At 41.9% G+C, this 21,578-nt stretch overlaps 1 protein-coding gene across 6 annotated transcripts in view; it reads right to left on the reverse strand.

Moving 5' to 3' along the window:
* The window catches only part of LOC137434540 (myosin-10), a 159,225-nt gene that overhangs the window by 97,821 nt on the left and 39,826 nt on the right, over positions 1 to 21,578 (reverse strand). For all 6 annotated transcript variants that reach the window (XM_068127668.2, XM_078785662.1, XM_078785661.1 and 3 more), the window contains 2 exons: positions 20,847 to 21,229; positions 19,451 to 19,607 (listed from right to left, as the gene is read on the reverse strand). In XM_068127668.2, the coding sequence (XP_067983769.2) occupies positions 19,451 to 19,607; positions 20,847 to 21,209 (520 nt within the window). In that variant the 5' untranslated portion in view covers positions 21,210 to 21,229. The remainder of the gene's footprint in view (positions 1 to 19,450; positions 19,608 to 20,846; positions 21,230 to 21,578) is intronic.

The following is a 21,578-nucleotide window of genomic DNA, read 5'->3' on the forward strand; positions in this document are numbered from 1 at the left end:
AGCAAGACGACGCTGGGCGAAACATTAATTTCTCACAATGGAGGAACTACTGGGCGACACCAACAAGCAGATTTGTAACTCCACCCTGTCAAACAGCTTGCCACCACAACAACATTGTACAAACTGATCCCACTGGACCAACACCACAACAACATTGTACAAACTGATCCCACTGGACCAACAACACAACATTGTACAAAGTGATGCAACATGAACAGTTCCAACAGAATAGAATAAGATTTCACGTAGATCATGTACAGGTGACCCTGAAAACATCGGGGTTCGTACATTTAAAAAGGTTTCTGTGCCAAACACGACGATCTTCCCAAACGAGTCATTTTCACGGACGAGCTCCCAGAAGTACGTGATACGAGGCGTTTTCTGCTTTTCCATGTGGACTCGACTCGACTCGCCAATCTTCACCCCAAGCCGGTTTGGCAACGCGGCTCCTCCCAAACCCATTCCAGAGGAATGACGCCGTCGGCACCTTCCCAGGCTTCGGTCCAAATACATTTAGTCCCAGCACTTAAAACGCACACAAGGTTTCACACTTTGGAGATCGCATCGTTGGTATCTTTCGACGTAATCGGACGATACACAATTTTTACTTCACCTGTGCTTCATAATGGCGGCCAGGTGATTGGGGTTACCTCGTTCACCACAAAAATCCACGGTCTTGTTTTGGAGATTTTTTCTAAAATCTGTGCAACGCGAGCAGGAAAAACGAAGCTAGTACCTTTGGGTTTTGCTCTTTCGTTCAAGACCAACAAAGCACCTGCGGATTTTTGAAGTGAAACATCCACCACATCCGTCACTCGAGGCTTAGGGAAGAATCAAACGGCAATAGTAGAAATTTCACAAACTGACACAAGGGTGGAAGAGAACGGGCAAACAAAACCTCAGACACGACAGTAGATGTCCACAACGCATGTGTCATCTTACCTGTCACCCCACACCAATACACCTTCGTGACATGCTGGGTTGACGACTTTTGAACCACGTGGCCTTGCTTTTCATTTGTTTTTCAACCGGTTATCAAATCACAACAAATTCTCAACAAAAACGGGCAAAAGCCCTCCGTTGAGGAAGACAACTCTGCGTTTAGAAGAAGATCAATGATGACGTCGAAAAATGTTGGTGATTCAACCAAAGAGAAAACATTCAAAAAACTAGAACGGCGCTCGGTAAAGAGCACACCTGGCCACGTTGGCCACATCATTCAATGGTGAAGAATAACTTTTAAAATTCTACTACTTGGATCCGGATCTTCACCAAAATCGAATATATTTGTCCGTGTCACACACACAACCTGTCCAACACGTTTCGTCCAAATCCGTCCACAACTTTTTGAGATATCCTGCTATGTATCGTTTTTGGCCCTTTCTCCCAATGGTCAAGAATCACTTTAGAAATTAAATAATGCTCATATCCGAATCCACATTCAGATCTTCACGAAAATCGAATATATTTGTCCGTGTCAGACACCCAACATGTCCAACACGTTTCGTCCAAATCCGTCCACAACTTTTTGAGATATCCTGCTATGTATCGTTTTTTGCCCTTTCTCCCAATGGTGAAGAATCACTTAAAAACATGATAGTAGCCGGATCCGGATCTTCACCGAAATCTAATCATTTCGTCTTTGTCGCGTACGCTACATCTCTGCCAAATTTCGTCCGAATCAGTCTACAACTTTTTGAGATATTTTGTTCACAAACAAACAGACAGGGGTGAAAACATAACCTCCATCCACCCCTTCGAGGTGGAGGTAAAAGGAGAAAAGGTTTATTTAACGCAAGAGGAAAAAAATTGTATAAATCTTTGCTCCACAAACACCAGGAAAATAAAAAGGAAAAAAACAAATTAAAATAAAAAACCTCCAGATTTTGTCCATGTTCGTATTTGAAAGAGTTTACTTTCCTTTTTTAAGAACAGATTAGATCATGTGAATTTGATATTTTGATAAAACGGAATTTTGATAACACGGAATTTGATAAAACGCAGACGCCTAGCCAACCTGACGTCCCTTGGTCCTGCGCACTTGTACAAACAGTGAGAAAGATAAACCACCCAAGTGTGAGAGATACTCCATGTCCAGGTAAAGATAAACCACCCAGGTTTGAAAGATACTCCATGTCCAGGTAAAGATAAACCACCCAGTTTTGAGAGATACTCCATGTCCAGGTAAAGATAAACCACCCAGGTTTGAAAGATACTCCATGTCCAGGTAAAGATAAACCACCCAGTTTTGAGAGATACTCCATGTCCAGGTATCGACAAACCACACAAGTTTGGAAGATACTCCATGTCCAGGTAAAGATAAACCACCCAGGTTTGAGAGATACTCCATGTCCAGGTATCGACAAACCGCCCAAGTTTGAAAGATACTACATGTCCAGGTAAAGATAAACCACCCAGGTTTGAAAGATACTCCATGTCCAGGTATCGATAAACCGCCCAAGTTTGAGAGATACTCCATGTCCAGGTAAAGATAAACCACCCAGGTTTGAAAGATACTCCATGTCCAGGTAAAGATAAACCACCCAGTTTTGAGAGATACTCCATGTCCAGGTATCGACAAACCACACAAGTTTGGAAGATACTCCATGTCCAGGTAAAGATAAACCACCCAGGTTTGAGAGATACTCCATGTCCAGGTATCGACAAACCGCCCAAGTTTGAAAGATACTACATGTCCAGGTAAAGATAAACCACCCAGGTTTGAAAGATACTCCATGTCCAGGTATCGACAAACCACACAAGTTTGGAAGATACTCCATGTCCAGGTAAAGATAAACCACCCAGGTTTGAGAGATACTCCATGTCCAGGTATCGACAAACCGGCCAGGTTTGAAAGATACTACATGTCCAGGTAAAGATAAACCACCCAGGTTTGAAAGATACTCCATGTCCAGGTATCGATAAACCACCCAAGTTTTAAAGATACTCCATGTCCAGGTAAAGATAAACCACCCAGTTTTGAGAGATACTCCATGTCCAGGTATCGACAAACCACACAAGTTTGGAAGATACTCCATGTCCAGGTAAAGATAAACCACCCAGGTTTGAGAGATACTCCATGTCCAGGTATCGACAAACCGCCCAAGTTTGAAAGATACTACATGTCCAGGTAAAGATAAACCACCCAGGTTTGAAAGATACTCCATGTCCAGGTATCGATAAACCACCCAAGTTTGAGAGATACTCCATGTCCAGGTATCGACAAACCGGCCAGGTTTGAGAGATACTCCATGTCCAAGTATCGATAAACCACACAAGTGTGAGAGATACTCCATGTCCAGGTATCGATAAACCACCCAAGTGTGAGAGATACTCCATGTCCAGGTATCGACAAACCACACAAGTTTGAAAGATACTCCATGTCCAGGTAAAGATAAACCACCCAGGTTTGAAAGATACTCCATGTCCAGGTATCGATAAACCACCCAAGTTTGAAAGATACTCCATGTCCAGGTAAAGATAAACCACCCAGTTTTGAGAGATACTCCATGTCCAGGTATCGACAAACCACACAAGTTTGGAAGATACTCCATGTCCAGGTAAAGATAAACCACCCAGGTTTGAGAGATACTCCATGTCCAGGTATCGACAAACCGCCCAAGTTTGAAAGATACTACATGTCCAGGTAAAGATAAACCACCCAGGTTTGAAAGATACTCCATGTCCAGGTATCGATAAACCGCCCAAGTTTGAGAGATACTCCATGTCCAGGTATCGACAAACCGGCCAGGTTTGAAAGATACTCCATGTCCAGGTAAGGATAAACCACTCAGGTTTTTTTGTTTTTTTTGTATACAGAATCGAGGCTCGTGAAAGAGCTAACATTTATTTCACAAACAAATCAAACAGACAAACAAAATATATAAAAAGAGGGAGCGGAAGACAAGATGGGGAGAGAAGGGGAAGCACACAAACACAACACAACATTTGAGAGCAGGGACATCGGGAGATGTGTGGGAGGGAGAGGGCTTGGGGGGAGAAGGCGTGGGAACGGGAGGGGTGGGGGGGGGGGTGGGAGAAGTATAAAACACAAGGACACCAAGGACTTCCAGGACAGAAGTTGGTATTTCAAAAAAGTGGAATTGGGGTGAAATTAGCGGGGGTAGTAAAGATCAAGGTTTTGGATGGGGGAAGATAAGAGATGGTGGTGAACAGCTGTTTTAAAGACCTGGAGGGAGGAGTGGGATTGAAGAGAGTGAGGGAGTTTGTTCCAGAGGCGGGAGAAAAGAGGAATGAAGGAGTGAAGGTGAGCAGAGTCTTGATTTTGGCAGGTTTGAGATACTCTACATGCCCAGGTAGTTTTGGGATGTCATCCAATTCAGCGAGTCCAGTTTTAGGACCACAGGTCCATTTTGCCGTTACGAGGAAGGAGGAAAAGTAATCTTTAAATTTATTTGGAAACTTAAGACATATTAAACAAAATCATCAGAACTACAGAAAGAGAAAAAGTAAAACTTGTACTTGTTAACACCTGAGCTGTCCACCATTAATTATCATTCCATCGAGTGTTATGGTACTCAAGCTGAAATGTACCAAATCAAGGGATGACAAAGAAAACACCCTTTCCAGAAATGTAATGAGATGCGAGGCTACGAGCCCGAGCAAGGAGTTTCAACGGGGTTAAAAATCAATTATAAAATAAAATAAAAAGCAAGCAGGTAGAAACAAACTAATCACAATACTGTATACTATTAGTTTGAAAAAAACGACATATGTGTGGGCCCAGGACATACGCTGTGCATGGTGTGGGCCCAGGGCATACGCTGTGCACGGTATGGGCCCAGGGCATACGCTGTGCATGGTGTGGGCCCAGTGCATACGCTGCGCACGGTGTGGGCCCAGAGCATACACTGCGCACGGTGTGGGCCCAGGGCATACGCTGTGCATGGTGTGGGCCCAGGGCATACGCTGTGCATGGTGTGGGCCCAGGGCATACGCTGTGCATGGTGTGGGCCCAGGGCATACGCTGTGCACGGTGTGGGCCCAGGGCATACGCTGTGCATGGTGTGGGCCCAGGGCATACGCTGTGCATGGTGTGGGCCCAGGGCATATGCTGCGCACGGTGTGGGCCCAGGGCATACGCTGTGCATGGTGTAGGCCCAGGGCATATGCTGCGCATGGTGTGGGCCCAGGGCATACGCTGTGCATGGTGTGGGCCCAGGGCATACGCTGCGCACGGTGTGGGCCCAGAGCATATTGTTACGATTGAAGGGGGGGGGGCGGTTAGAGATTACCTCAGTACAGTTAGACATGTATAGAGTAGTATGGTCCGTGTACGAGTAGGTATCCAATCTCAATGTAATAAGCAGGGGAACATGTCGCTTAAGGATCGTCTTGGTTGAACGTGCACCATATGGAGGACAACAAACAACAGGCATTTTAAGGCCATTTTCCCTGCTCGAGTAGGGGTTAGCCATGCACCATATGGAGGGTGGAGCATTATATTAAATAGTTAGGGTTTAAAGTTAAATAAACGTGTGTAAAGCCTCTTGTAATCCCCCAGGTGATGGACCGGGTGAGGTTGAAAGGAATGCCACCTTTGTTGAGTTGGGAGAGCGAGTTTACTAAAACGCTGTTTATCTCCCTTCATAAATTGCTATCTAGACCAATGCGTGTACAACAATGCTTTTGTTACCGTTTAATGGTTTGGCGTGTTTTAGCAAGACGCTCGCCAAGGTCCTTTCATAAATTTGGCCCTAAATGTATAAAGCCAAAATATTTCTGTTTGTATGGATTCAGAACCAAAGGTAATAATCACCTGGATTTAGGATTGAAATTCATCCTCACACGGACGAAGGCCACTCTGTGGTTTTAACGGGTTTGAGTTTGTTTGCTTTGACCAATTGTTTTTCTTTGACGAAACCTCGGGTTGGATGTACTTTTATGTTCTCTCCACTCGGTGTATTTTTCTCATTTGAGTGATTATACACTGCGCCCGGTGGACGTTAAAGACCTGGCAGTCTTATGCAAGAGGAGGCAACTTTGTGATTAAAAACAACTCTTGCTGAAAATGCTCAATGGTCTGTGTAAACATGTTTTACGTTAGTAAAGGTAATTTATATAAATAAATATAAAGATTAATTTCGTGTTTGTGTTTGAAACTTAATGCAAAGTTTTTGTCTCTTCTAAACAAGGCAGGTACATGACGTGCACGTGCTTAGCCTGACGCACACGTCAATCAATGACATCAACGAGACTCGTATTTCAAAATTACTCATTACGCAACAATGTTATCCTTTGGAATCTGAAGTCACCCTTGTTTTGTTTCTCCACATCCAGGATAACTTACAAATCTGTTAAAAAAAAAAAAAAAAATTAGGATTAGCTAAAATAGTCTCATATGTGTTATTATATAGATTATATTTGTGTGGTTAACTATAAACTTATCTAGACGACATTTGTGTAGTTAACTATAATTTTTTGGATGATATTTGTGTGGTTAACTACACTACTCACAATAAGTTAGGGTCTAGGGATATCGGCAGGTTCTTCGGTGTGGTTGATTTTGTGTCTTAATTATGTTGAAAAAAGTTGTTGGTCCTAATTCTATTGTTATTAATGAGTGCGAAAAAACAGCATTCTTGATTTCTATACCCGAACCCTAACCCCTATAAAAAAAATCAACTCACTCCCACAATATCCCTAACTTATTGTGAGTAGGGTATATATTTTTTGATATTTGTGTTAACTATACTTTTGTGGATGATTGTGTGGTTAACCATAATATTTTTTGATATTTGTGTAGTTAACTATATTTTTTTAATGATATTTGTGTGCAGTTAACTAGGTTTTTTTGATGATCTTTGTGTGGTTAACTATATATTTTTTAATGATATTTGTGTAGTTAACTAATTTTTAATGATATTTGTGTAGTTAACTATAATTTTTTGATGATATTTGTGTGCAGTTAACTAGTTTTTTTTGATGATCTTTGTGTGGTTAACTATATATTTTTTGATGATATTTGTGTGCAGTTAACTAATTATTTTGATACTTGTGTGGTTAATTATATATTTTTTGATATTTGTGTGGAGTTAACTACAATTCTTTTGATGAGATTTGTGTGGTTAACTATATTTTTGATGATATTTGTGTGGTTAACGATAATTTCACTATAATTGTGGTTAACTATAGGTATTTAGATAAAAACGTGTTTATAAAATACATTATAAACTAGAACGGCACTCAGTAGAGATACCTCCACCTGGTTGGCCATGTCACTCAATGGTGAAGAATCACTTAAAAAATTTAATAACTCTCATATCCGAATCCATATTCAGATCTTCACCAAAATCGAATCTATTTGTCCTTGTCACACACAACTTGTCCACCAAGCTTCGTCCAAATCCGTCAACAACTTTTTGAGATATCCTGTTATGTATCGGTTTGGCCCCATCTCCCAATGGTGAAGAATCACTTTAAAATTTCTAGTAGCCGGATCCGGATCTTCACCAAAATATAATCATTTCGTCCTCGTCACATACGCTACATTTCTGCCAAATTTCGTTTGAATCCATCCACAACTTTTTGAGATATTTTGTTCACAAACAAACAGACAAACAGACAAACAGACAGGGGTGAAAACATAACCTCCATCCACCTTTGGTGGCGGAGGTAACTAGCATTACAATAATTGGTTGGTGGTTGCTAGGATACGCAGTGCAGCATGGTAACATCGGTTATGGATGACGTTTGAATATTTGAATGGCAGTTTGAGTGGATGGTTGCATGGAGGTGCTGTGTAATCGACTTGTCTATCGGGTGGAGTATTTATTGCTTAGTATATTGTTATATAAAGTGATTTATGATCAAGATATTACTGCGTTAATATTTTAAATAAATGTAATTAGATAAGTTTCAATAAGGATAATGCATTGTTGTGTTGACTAACTGTCTCGACACAACTTTGAGGTTGTGGGTCCATTGATGTGGAGTAATCTACTGATGTGGACCTGCAGTCAGGGTTGTGGACCCGCCGTTTGGAGAGGTTCTGGGCTGAAAGTGTACAAGTTAAGGTTATTACTTCAAACATTAAAATAGCTTTTACAAGTACATAATATATCTGTGTATGTATATGTGCGTTTATGTGTACAGTGTATGTACAGTCACGTGAAAAAGTAAGTACACTCTTACTTTTTTGAGTTTTGACTTTTTTAAAGTAAAGTTTTGACTTTTTCCACATATTTCAACATACAGCTATTTGATCTTCATTTCAACAATATTGATAGATAAAGGTGATATAATACAACAAATATCATGAAACATTTACATTTTGTAGTCCATTGTGTAATTTAAATAAACATAAATGCAAATTTCGCATGTGGAAAAAGTAAGTACACCCCGACATTTATCACTACTTCAAATACCTATAAAGAAGAAGGTTATAGATGCCTACGAGACTGGGAAGGGATTTAAAAAGATCTCCAAACAATTTGAAATCAATCATTCGACTGTCCGGAAGATCATCGACAAGTGGAGAAGAATCCAAACAACTGCCAACTTGTTCAGGCCAGGCCGCCCCAGCAAGTTCAGCCCGAGAGCAGACCGCAAGATGCTGAAAGAAGTCTCTAAGATCCCCAGAATGTCATCACGGGACCTCTTGCCACTGTAGCTCTTGCCACTGTTGATGTCAAAGTGCACGAGTCTACCATTAGAAAGAGGCTGCACAAATTTGATCTACATGGGAGGTGTGCCAGGAGGAAACCTTTGCTGTCCAGAAAGAACATCAGGGCAAGACTAAAGTTTGCCAATGGACACCTAGGGAAAGACCAGCACTTCCGGAACAATGTGCTCTGGACAGATGAGTCAAAGGTAGAGCTATTTGGCCACAGTACCAGAAGACATGTTTCGCGAAAACCAAAGACAGCATTTGACCACAAGAACCTGATACCAACTGTAAAGCATGGTGGTGGAAATATTATGCTTTGGGGCAGCTTTGGTGCATCAGGGCCTGGGCAGCTCACCATCATAGAATCCACTATGAATTCTTTATTGTACCAGAGGGTGCTTGAGGATAATGAGAGGCCAATCAGGCCATCTGTCAGAAAGTTGCAGCTCAACCGAAGCTGGACCTTGCAACATGACAATGACCCTAAACATACCAGTAAATCCACCAAGGAATGGCTGAAAAGAAAGAAATGGAGGGTTCTGGAATGGCCAAGTCAAAGCCCGGATCTAAACCCCATCGAGATGTTGTGGGGGGATTTGAAACGAGCTGTGCATGCAAGAAACCCCTCAAACATCGCACAGCTGAAAGAATTCTGCATGGAGGAGTGGGCAAGAATTTCTCCCAGTCGATGTCAGAGACTGGTAGACAGTTATAAGAAACGCCTACTTGAGGTTGTTTCTGCCGATGGTATTGAGGTATTGAGGTATTGATATTGAGGTGGTATTGAGGGGTCAATACCACCGATTAGAGCCAAGGGTGTACTTACTTTTTCCACATCCGAAATTTGCATTTATGTTTATTTAAATTATACAATTGACTACAAAATGTAAATAAACCACCGTTTAGAGGCCATTTTTCCCCGCAAAGCGGGGGTTGGCCTTTTCGGGGACCGTGGTAGTTGTTGTTTTTTGGTCCCCTTTTTGAAGCAATGTTTTATGGCCGGATGCCCTTCCTGACGCCAACCCTTTTTTTTTTTTTTTTTTTTTTTTTTGTATACAAGATCGAGGCTCGTGAAAGAGCAAACATTAATCACACAAAAAGACAAACCGACACACAAAACACAAAAAACAAGGGGAGCGGCAGACAAGATGGGGAGAGAGGGGGGAGGACACAAAAGAGAGGGGGAAGAAGGGGAAGGACACAAACACAACATTTGAGAGCAAGGACATCGATCGGGAGGACTTGGGGGGAGGTGGGAGAGGATTAAAACATATGAACACTGCAAGGACTCTGGGCCGGGGTGAATTACCGGGGGTAGAAAAGATCAAGGTTTTCGATGGGGGAAGATAAGAGATGGTGGTGAACAGCTGTTTTAAAGACCTGGAGGGAGGAGTGGGATTGAAGGGAGTGGGGGAGTTTGTTCCAGAGGCGGGAGAAAAGGGGAATGAAAGAGTGAAGGTGAGCAGAGAGCCTAGACTTTGGCAGTTTAACCATAAGAGGGTTGCAGGCAGATCTTGTGCGACCTGAAGGAATATTGGGGGGACAGAGCACAGAGAGAGCTGGGGGAGCAAGGCCGGAGAGGAGTCGGTAGAAGACAGAAAGACCACCAACCTGCCTGCGGTGAGTGAGTGAAAGGCCCTCGGCGTTGACTACATCGCAGGAGATTCCAATGATTCTGAAAGCAAACCCTTTTTGCCGCCTTCAACGACAAACAGGGAATTACCAGTGAACTGGTACTCAATTCGCCGACCTCGGAAGGATGACAGGCTGAGTCAACCCCCCTGGCATTAATTCGGCGATCGACCGAGATTCGAACCCAGGATCCTAGGATCCTAAGCCGGCACCCTAGCCGCTAGCCCAACACCAGGGATTGACTACAAAATGTAAATGTTTCATGATATTTGTTATATTATATCACCTTTATCTATCAATATTGTTGAAATGAAGATCAAATAGCTGTATGTTGAAATATGTGGAAAAAGTCAAAACTTTACATGGGGTGTACTTACCTTTTCATGTGACTGCATGTATGCATGTATGTATGTATACAGTTTGTATCAAAAAAAAGGTAATCCGAATTCAAGGGGTTAGTATGCAAAGGTTATTTAGTTTGACAATTTACATGTGATTTACCAATTATGAGGAGATCCTCTGCTTTCCATTGATGCCTTTCATGCATCATTGCTGTCACACATGACCGAGTACATGTTCATTGAAAATGACAAGTTCAAATCGCATTTTTACAAGTTTGGCTAATCGGTGCAAGTCCATTTTAAATGGACGCATTACTTGTCGACTGCCAAGTTGATTATGTAAAATTGTTAAGCTGGTCTGGTGATCGTCGATTGCGTCATCCTTTGTTTAAGATGGGTATTTAAGATGGGCCTACAGTGTATGGGTTTAGAGACAGTCTGAGTCATTTAAAAGATGGTTCAACTTACGACTGAACAGCGGACCTTCGTGGTTACAACCTTTCACCAAACTGGAAGTTTGCAGCGAACTCATGATGCGTTCAGGGAACGTTTCCCAGAACGGGAGCCTCCAGCAGCCAAAACCATCTGGGCGAATGTTAGAAAATACCAAGAGCATGGCACGAGCCTCAACCGCAACAAGGAGAATTCTGGTAGGAGATGCACTGGGCGATAGGAAATGAACATTGCAGCAGTAAGGCAGCAAGTTTTGGAGCATCCTCAGGATACCAGCTCAAGACGAAATGGGACGGGATTGCCTTCGGCAACATTCAACCGAATCACAAGACTGGACCTCCACCAACATCCATATCGGATTCACATCAGGCATCAACTTACGCCAGGGGATTTTGCCGGGAGGCTGGTGCTTGCCAGATGGTTGATAGCACGTTGCGAAGCTGATGTCAATTTCCTGCGGTATCTCGTTATCGGCGACGAAGCTGCTATCGCCATGGACGGCAAGGTCAATACCCATAATGTTCTTGAATATGCGCCGACAGGACAACCACCGGAATTTAATTTTGACACCAACATGAATCGACAAAAGTGGACTGTTTGGTTGGGACTTTGTGGAAGTGGTCAGGTCATCGGACCATTTTTCTTTCAAAGGAATGTCAATGGTAACAGGTATCTGCAGATGATCAATGATGAAGTTTTACCGCAGCTGGAAGAGAACTTTGAGCGACAGGTTCGTGGTGTCTTCAGATATCTCTGGTGGGCCCAAGACGGCACCCCAGCACATGGTCTTATCGCTGTCCGAGATCGACTGAGGGAACTCTTTGGAGACCGAGTCATCGCCCTCAACCATGCAGTGGAATGGCCACCAAGATCACCTGACCTCACACCATTTGATTATTTCCTTTGGGGACATTTAAAGAACAAGGTGTTCGTAACTCCTCCCCGTGATATTGATGGATTTCAGGGCCGTATTCGACATGAAGTGGATGCTTTGCGCAATGACCGGCTATGGTGAGACGAGCAGTTCAGAGCCGTGAGCTTTGTGTTGAAAGGGGAGGTGGACATGTTGAAGGTGTGGGTGCATAAAGGCCAATCATTCCTGAGAAAAGTTCACATCTGACTTTCAATTTGCACCAATTATCCTGACTTGCATCGATTAGCCAAACTTGTCATTTTCAATGAACATGTACTCGGTCATGTGTGACAGCAATGATGCATGGAAGGTATCAATGGAAAGGTGAGGATCTCCTCTTAATTAGTAAACCACATGTAAATTGTCAAAATAAATAACCTTTGCATATTAACCCCTTGAATTCGGATTACCTTTTTTTTTGATACGCACTGTATATATATATATGTATATATATACAGTGCGTAGCAACATAGAGAGTAACCCAGTATATGTATATGTGTATGTATGAACACACATGTATGTATATACGTGTGTGTGTGTGTGTGTGTGTGTGTGTGTGTGTGTGTGTGTGTGTGTGTGTGTGTGTGTGTGTGTGTGTGTGTGTGTGTGTGTGCGCGCCAGTGCGTGTGCGCGCGTATGTATTTTTAATGCCTGGCTTCCTTCTTGGGACTACAGTGCAGTAATTTGGTCGTTATTTTGATCGTCTCCTCTCAAAAAATGACATCGGGTTTATATTATAGCGAAATGAAAATGCTAAAGCTTTCAAACTTGTATTCATGGTTCATGTGTCATTACATTTGAATGTGTACTTGCTATGTACTTGTTAAAAGCTATTCTCTATTTTTCAAATAACACATTTTCTCTCCTTCCCTCCCTGCATCCATCCATCCAAAATCATGTGACATGTGCTGTCCAATCAGAGCGATCCCTTTTGGAATTAGTCCAAGGAACCGAAAATAAACTACTTGTGCTGCGATATTCCCTCCAAATCAGAACTCAGTAATAAATACTTGTTACAAGTGAGCAAGTTCAGACCACGACACCACATGTGACCAATAGGAAAGCCGACACATCGGAAGTCGACACCAAAGTGCAATTTTCCTTTCTTTTTCCCTTGCCTTTGGCTGCTGCTCAACCAGGAAAGTGTACCTTCACCGGTTTGGTGATCCAGGTGGAATTTTTCTTCACCAGACTCAATTTTCGGTCACAAATCACAATTTGTGAGCAATAGTCTAATTTCGGATGTTTGCAGGTAGCAAGGTGTGATGTCCTCACCTTAAAACCTGAAAGCCTGTGAAACAAGTTGCGACACGGGCGCGGCCCTTTAAGTTTTCACTTTGAAGCTTTTGAAGCCGGGGCCCAGCAATCACCGGGGTCAGAGGGCAAAGCGTCATGCACCAAATAGCAACTCAAAATAACTATCTAGCTGATGTTTCCAGAATCAGATTGGAATACCTTCAGCAAGAATTGTCTCAATAGGATTATAGATTTTTTTTAATTGGGAGAAAATTCACGTCAATATTTGCTCACCGACCTACAACCAACCTACAACCAACCTACAACCGCACACCAACCTACAATATGGCGTTCGACAGCACGATTCGACACCAAAGGCAACAGAACCATTTTTCACAGACTTACCGAGACGTCTCAATCGAACGACGTCACAAAACGACAGCCTTTAAATTTCCAGGGAAAAGCACAATGGATCAACCAACGATTGCACGAGTGGGTACAAAAGTCCAACTTACAGGAGTATGACAACTTGTCAAACTTTCACACCAGGAAATGCCACTGGCTTAGAGATACAGCAACTGGCAGGTTCCGCCATGATGCAGCTCAGATTGAAACAAGAGATGGATAGCATTCTGCCATATTTAACTAATCTTGGTCCCAATCCAGAATACACATTCAATGGAATTACAAAATGAATGCAGCTTCAACTTTTAATAACCGCTTTAAAGTACAGGCTGGAGCAAAGGTAAATAAATAATTAATTAAGACGATTCCAGGAAAAACTATCCCACCTGACAGCCAACCGACTCGTGATGGACACACACGGCACTCTTCCCCCTCTCCCAAATGAGGGGATGCTTCCACATATTTTCAAAGGAAACACTATGTGATGCCAAGCAAGATAAAAACAAAAATGTCAAACAGATGTATTTTTATGCTGTTAAGTACAAGAGCAGAGTTAACCCAAAGGTCATCCAGAATGACCACGTGTCACAGGGTAAGGGAATAAAAGTCAACCACAATGAATAAATACACACATCCCATGAAGACCAGACCAGATGGGGCAGGCAGATTGTTCCACTCTAAACATAAAGAATTAGTGAGTTGGGATTTTTTTAAACCGATCATTATTTATTTTACAAATTTATACAAAATATTTTAAAATGAAATACAGAAATATCTAATTTACTATGAAATTATATATTAATATCTAATTTATTTATTAATTTACATCAAGGAAAGAAACCTCGATGTGAAAAACGGTGCCCAGCTGATGATCCGGGCAGTTGGAAAACCAGGTTACAACTTCAAATATAAAATAGCTTTTACAAGTACATAATATATCTATGTATGTGTGCATGTATATATGTACAGTACATGTGTGTACGTATGTATGCATGCATATGTTTATTATATAAACTAGCAACGGTACCCGCCCTATGGGCGGGGCTTCAATTGGGAGGCCCAAATGAAAAGGCAAAATATCAGAAATTGAAGGTTTTTTTTTATTTTAAACGAATTATATAAACATCCGTTCAATCATATCACACGCAAATCATCAAAATCTAAACAGTATCTTTAGAATTTCAATAAAAGCCACATCACTGTTCATATCGGTAAATATTATTCCATCGTGTTTCAAATCGTGATCGATACACTATGATCGTGATGATCGTGAATCGTGATCGACAATCGTGTTCACAATCGCTATGTCGTATGTACTCCCGATACGTGAACCAAATTATCGATACGTGTACCTGTACCAAATCAACAGTTAAAAGGATTTTGAGCCGATAGCTGTTACGGCCTTGGCAAGATCGATGGAGACAGCGATCTGTTAGCTTATACACCGCCCAAATAGCTATGTGGAATTCTCTCATGTAGAGATTAAACGGCGTTTGAACTTTGGCCGAGGTCATTATTTACTTTTAATGATGTTTATATACAAACGATGATTAATGATGTTTATATTGGTTTTGGGTCGTCCTTTCCGCACATCTCGTGGGATTGTAAGTTGGAGAGACGGCCGTGATGGCAGGGAGCGATGGGGTTGGAATTCTCTCAAGCAGGGATTCAACCCGTGTCCTTATAAAAGGTCTTTGTCCGAGGTCATCGAGTCCGATCGGTGCAGCCGTGCAGCGATCGTTGCAGCTGTTTGTGCGGTACCCGGGAAAACAACATCGTCACAATGAAAACATCGTCACAATGAACGCTATGCGAACGCGAATGTTATGCGGGAGTCCAAACCTGAGAATGCTGGAGACTAAAGCTGAAATTGGGAAAACTAAATAGCTTATTTTACTCCTGGAGATCCCAGGATTACCCACACAAAATATCGTTGCGATCGGTTCAGCAGTTTTTACTGTACCTTCAAACGGACAGACAGACAGACGGACAGACATTTGGTGAATTATAGTAAGATATATGCATGTGCGTGTGCATGTGCGTGTGTGCACACGCATAAAGTGCGTAAGCGCTTCATAAGATTTCTCCAATTTTGTTTTTTGATGAATTTGTAATGTAAAATACTCGCCAAATTAAACTTTTCATATTCTTTAGTGATTTGGCAGACGGCTGAAATCCTAAAAGAAGTCTTTTCATCAAATATGAACTGTTTGGAGGTTTAATTGTCCCGAGTTAGCCTTGCCTTTCCTCCAATCGACAGAGCGAGCCCCATTGAGGAAGTTGTGCAATTCCACAACTTGGACCCTCAGTTCCATAAGAGTTTGTGATTTTTGCCTAAAAACTTTATCCCCAGATAACTTTACCTAACTATTTAAATGTCCTCAAAGAAAAATGAAAACCCACATCAGGGTCACGAGCAGTCAGTCATTCATGTAGCTGCCTGTTTATAAACTACAGATATGGAGTGTCTTCAAAGATGTCCAGTCGAGTTCAAAGTCCAGCCGAGTCGAAAGTCCAGCCGAGTCGAAAGTCCAGCCGAGTCGAAAGTCCAGCCGAGTCGAAAGTCCAGCCGAGTCGAAAGTCCAGCCAAGTCAAAAGTCCAGTCAAGTCAAAAGTCGTCAAGTCAAAAGTCCAGTCGAAAGTCCAGTCAAGTCGAAAGTCCAGTCGAGTTCGAAAGTCCAGTCGAGTTCGAAAGTCCAGTCGAGTTCGAAAGTCCAGTCGAAAGTCCAGTCGAGTCGAAAGTCCAGCCGAGTCGAAAGTCCAGCCGAGTCAAAAGTCCAGCCGAGTCCAAAGTCCAGCCGAGTCAAGAGTCCAGCCGAGTCCAAAGTCCAGCCGAGTCGAAAGTCCAGCCGAGTCGAAAGTCCAGTCCAGTCGAAAGTCCAGTCCAGTCGAGTCGAAAGTCCAGTCGAGTCGAAAGTCCGGCCAAGTCGAAAATACAGCCGAGTCAAAAGTCCAGCCGAGTCAAAAGTCCAGCCGAGTCAAAGGTCCAGCCGAGTCAAAAGTTCGGTCGAGTCAAAAGTCCAGTCAAATTGAAAGTTAAATCAAGTCAAGGAGAAAGTCACGGAATAGAAGTTTCACCATCTGTATAAAGCAACTCGTGTCTCCACGTCTAAACCCTTATTCCGTAAATGTAGTTAAAACCAAGTATTTTAAGCACAAGGGCAGAAGGGGGGGTGGGGGCGGGGGGGGGAGATTCTCATCATTGTGGTTGAATCTACAGGACTGAGGTGATGTGGCCATGATGTACAGTGTCTAACATACTGTGCACCATGGCCACAAAATCAGCATCATTCTGTGATGGAAAGACAAAGGTTAGGAGTTGGATAAATACTGCATAAGCAAAAATGGTAAAATCTTTCATTTCCAACCAGACTATAAACCTTCAGATTGGTGCGCCGCAGGCTGAGTGTTGCATCAATGAGTACACTCCACCTTTACTCGGGTGGGACCTTCGGGTGGGGCGTTGAGCCAAGGATGCATCTCAGAGCATCGTTTGTTGATGGCGTTGAATACCTCAGTATCTTTCACAAAGTGTAATCAAGTGTCGCTGGCCCACTGATCAAATTCTAGATTCCAGCTCTGTAAGGTCCAAACTCCCAGGTGGGTTTCTGCACCCTACATAAACTACGCATCTATGCTTGAATTGCTTGTGGTCCAGGTAGTGAAGCCCAAGGCAAGGATAAGTGATGACAATAACAAAAAAAAAAACTAAATAAAATACCTTGGACTTCACTAGAATTACCAATGTTAAAACAACAACATTATTATTATTATTATTATTATTATTATTATTTTGACGTATCGAAACCTCATGCCCCTCTCAGCATGCATACGATGGTAGATTGCACGCAAAGAACTGTAGCAGTAGCTGTGCCAGACAAACATCTCGAACGCTTAAAATCACAAGAACCGCATTTGATTTGATCATTACATGGCGAGAGAGGATTGTTAACCAAACTTGGAGAAACAGTCTTTGATGTACTTACAAAGCTCCACTGGCACATGCGGTTACCATAAATTATAACGCACAAAAACAACAAATGTGCAGAAAAATACATTATTCCTGAGAAAAGCCATCTGTAGCCTGGAATTTCCACACCAAAATTTAAAAAAAATAAAACAAAAGCCACAACTCATTGTAAGGAGTTCAGAGAAAACAACAAGAGGTAACAATGGACAAAAAGAAGGAAAAAAAAGAAAATATTTTTAGAAACTCATTTGTTTAACCTCATAGTGGAAATACAAAAACAGAAATGGATCTAGAAGCCAAAGGAACATCATCTCTCCTGCAAACCAACTCCAGCAATGCCCAGGTAGGCAAATGAGCGTAGATACCTGTACAGAAAAGGAATAAATTTACAGGTACACGTGACTACGCTAAACAGGTCCAGTCCTGCAGAGAACTTGCAATAATAATGGGTATGGCATCATGGCAACGGAGCCGGGAATACCTAATCCGTTTCAGACAAGTAACTGAGAAAGGAACACCTGCGATTACATCATTTCGCAATCTGAACCTGGGAGGAGGGGAGTATGCAAAAAATAAATAAACAAACAATCAAGAGGGAGAATTGCCATACGTGTCCCCTACTGGGCCCAATGAATGTTCTTGGTCCAAGCACTCAGCAAATGTGAGCCATATACAGCAGGCCAAATTGGTTTAGGCCTGCAAAGCTACAGAATAAGTTAGTTTCTGCAACTTATCATAATAAAGCCATGTACCACGTTTCAGTTTAATATGTTAAAGGGTAAGGGGGAAAAGTCTGGAAAGCCACAGGTGGGATGGACACACACAGACAGACGAAGAGCAAACCTATAGTCCCCTCCGGTGACATTGATAGGGACTAATAAATACAAAATGGCTGCTGGTTCATTAGAAGTGGCCTGAAAACAAAGGTACACAATCACATCGAGTTATGCATACCTTAAGACAAGATACGCAATCACACCGAGTTATGTATACCTTTAAACAAAGGTATGCAATTACATCGAGTTATGTATACCTTAAGCCAAGGTACGCAATTACATCGAGCTATGTGTACTGTTACGTTTGTAAGCAAGATAAACTCAGAAAAACACAATTAACTTGGGAACACAAATAATCCAAGTCACCAACTGCAAGTTCCCAAATTGCATAATCAATTTCAACTCCCATATAAAAAATACTACGTAGACCCTCAACCTAGTCCCAAAAATGAAAACAAATAAATAAATAAGACATCATGCAGAGCACGATACTTGCAAAATCCAACCTCCCACACCCTCTTCCCCCCCCCCCCCCCCCCCCCAAAAAAGAGGATGCCATTGATCCATCAAATTGTCCATGTCACCGAGATTAAAATTGACGATCTTGATCAAAGCTCGGGTTAATAGGATGAAAAGTGACGATTTTTCAAATGAAAAATGATGATTTTAGAAGTTTGACCTTAGGTGACCTTTGACCTCAAATGTAGTTGGTTTACCAATTCAGTGACTCGATATACAAATGCTGTTCAATTATCAAGTCAATCAGATTTAAAATGGCGATTTTAGAAATTTGACCTACAGATGACCTTTGACCTCAAAATCAATAGGCTTCTCAATTGGGACGACCTATATAACTTGGTGAAGTTTTGTGATGATCGGTTTAGAATTGTGACCTGTACGCCGGTGACAAACAAACAAAGACAGACAAACAGACAGACAAACAGACAAACAGACAAACAGACAGAACCACAAATGCAACCGACCAATATACTTGAACAATCTTCGATTTTGCAAGTAATAAAGCAACACAGAGCAAAGTTGTTGTGGAACCACAAAACATGTGACTAAATGAGTTATGGTTAGTCCATTGCTAACCTTGCAGCATGCTGCGATAGGCCATGTCAGTCACAGCGTAGACATGAGGTGGCATCTCATGACGCTTCTTCCCACGATACATCTCAACAATCTGCTCCGAGTAAATGGGTAGGTTCTTGTATGGGTTCACCACCACACAGAAGAGACCAGAATATGTCTGCAAACACAATGTCCAAATTGCATTACAACAGGTAACGTGTACAGAAATAAATAATTCAAGATTTATGTTGGTAGTGGAGATGGTAAAGTGCGTATATATAAATAAATAAATCAAGCTGGTACATAGGTAGCGGTGATGCTAAAGTGTATATAAATAATTCAAGGTGGTACATAGGTAGCGGTGATGCTAAAGTGTATATAAATAATTCAAGGTGGTACATAGGTAGCGGTGAGGGTAAAGTGTATATAAATAATTCAAGGTGGTACATAGGTAGCGGTGATGGTAAAGTGTATATAAATAATTCAAGGTGGTACATAGGCAGCGGTGAGGGTAAAGTGTATATAAATAATTCAAGGTGGTACATAGGCAGCGGTGATGGTAAAGTGTATATAAATAATTCAAGGTGGTACATAGGTAGCGGTGATGGTAAAGTGTATATAAATAATTCAAGGTGGTACATAGGCAGCGGTGATGGTAAAGTGTATATAAATAATTCAAGGTGGTACATAGGTAGCGGTGATGGTAAAGTGTATATAAATAATTCAAGGTGGTACATAGGCAGCGGTGATGGTAAAGTGTATATAAATAATTCAAGGTGGTACATAGGCAGCGGTGATGGTAAAGTGTATATAAATAATTCAAGGTGGTACATAGGTAGCGGTGAGGGTAAAGTGTATATAAATAATTCAAGGTGGTACATAGGTAGCGGTGATGGTAAAGTGTATACAAATAATTCAAGGTGGTACATAGGTAGCAGTGATGGTAAAGTGTATATAAATAATTCAAGGTGGTACATAGGCAGCGGTGATGGTAAAGTGTATATAAATAATTCAAGGTGGTACATAGGTAGCGGTGATGGTAAAGTGTATATAAATAATTCAAGGTGGTACATAGGCAGCGGTGATGGTAAAGTATGTGCAAAAATATAATGGTTCCCAAAAATATATAAAATCCTGTACTATTCTCTCTGGCAAAAAAAATTGCCAAATAAAGATATAAAATTGTGTGTCCCATGACTTTTAGCTCGAGTTCCAGGGTAATTTGAGGTGCCTCATGTTCGGATATTATTGCATACATGTGCCGAATGTGAAAGAAATGCGTTCAATCAACCTCGAGTAAGGGCTCCAGATGGACGGACGGGCACACAGACCGAGCACCCCCAGCAGTCAGCTCGGTTCGGGGCGAAAGACACGTACAACAGCATCACAGACACAAAATAAGTATTCAGAGACTTACGTAGATAAGACCAGAATAGTATCTCTCCTTGAGGTTGTGTAGAACAGATGCTTCATTGAGGCAGGTAAGCTCAGCCATATCTTCCACCTTGGAAAACTTTGGTGGGTTCATCTTCTGCACATCATCCTTGTTCACGGACACTCGTTTAGCATTCTCGGTGAGCTCCACCACCATCTCGTCACCTCGCTCTTCCTTCAGGCTCGCGGACTCGAAGCCATGCTTCTCAGACGGGATCCAAACAAGCTTCTTGAAAGACCAGTCGGCCTGTGTGGCCGGCACGCCCGCAACATCCCGCTCCACGAACAAGTACTTATCCGCATCACTGCTACTGCCACCACCACCACCACCACCTCGTTGTGCCATTGCAGTTGTGTGTTGGAAAGCTACAAAACAACAGAACAATTGGGTCATGTGCTGTGGGCACCAAATTAGGCAAAATAATAATACGAAGATGGCAGATTCTCAACCAACCACAACAATATACATGTATATATTTGGTACACACGTGTGTAACACACAGCACCTTAAGGATCTACCATTTAACTACATTATAATATAAATATCGTCAAAATATCTGTACTTACCATTTTTGGTCACTTGACTCTAACCCTACTTTTTATTGGCCTTGCCAATCGCCAATCATTGCCAATCATGAAACGAACTAATCAAGATGCATTGTCAGAGACAAATTTTAATCAAAAGCAAAATAATAATAATAATGATAATAAAAGA

The sequence above is a fragment of the Myxine glutinosa genome, chromosome 10 (assembly GCF_964187855.1).
Source record: "Myxine glutinosa chromosome 10, kmMyxGlut1.1, whole genome shotgun sequence".
Taxonomy (NCBI): Eukaryota; Metazoa; Chordata; class Myxini; order Myxiniformes; family Myxinidae; genus Myxine; species Myxine glutinosa.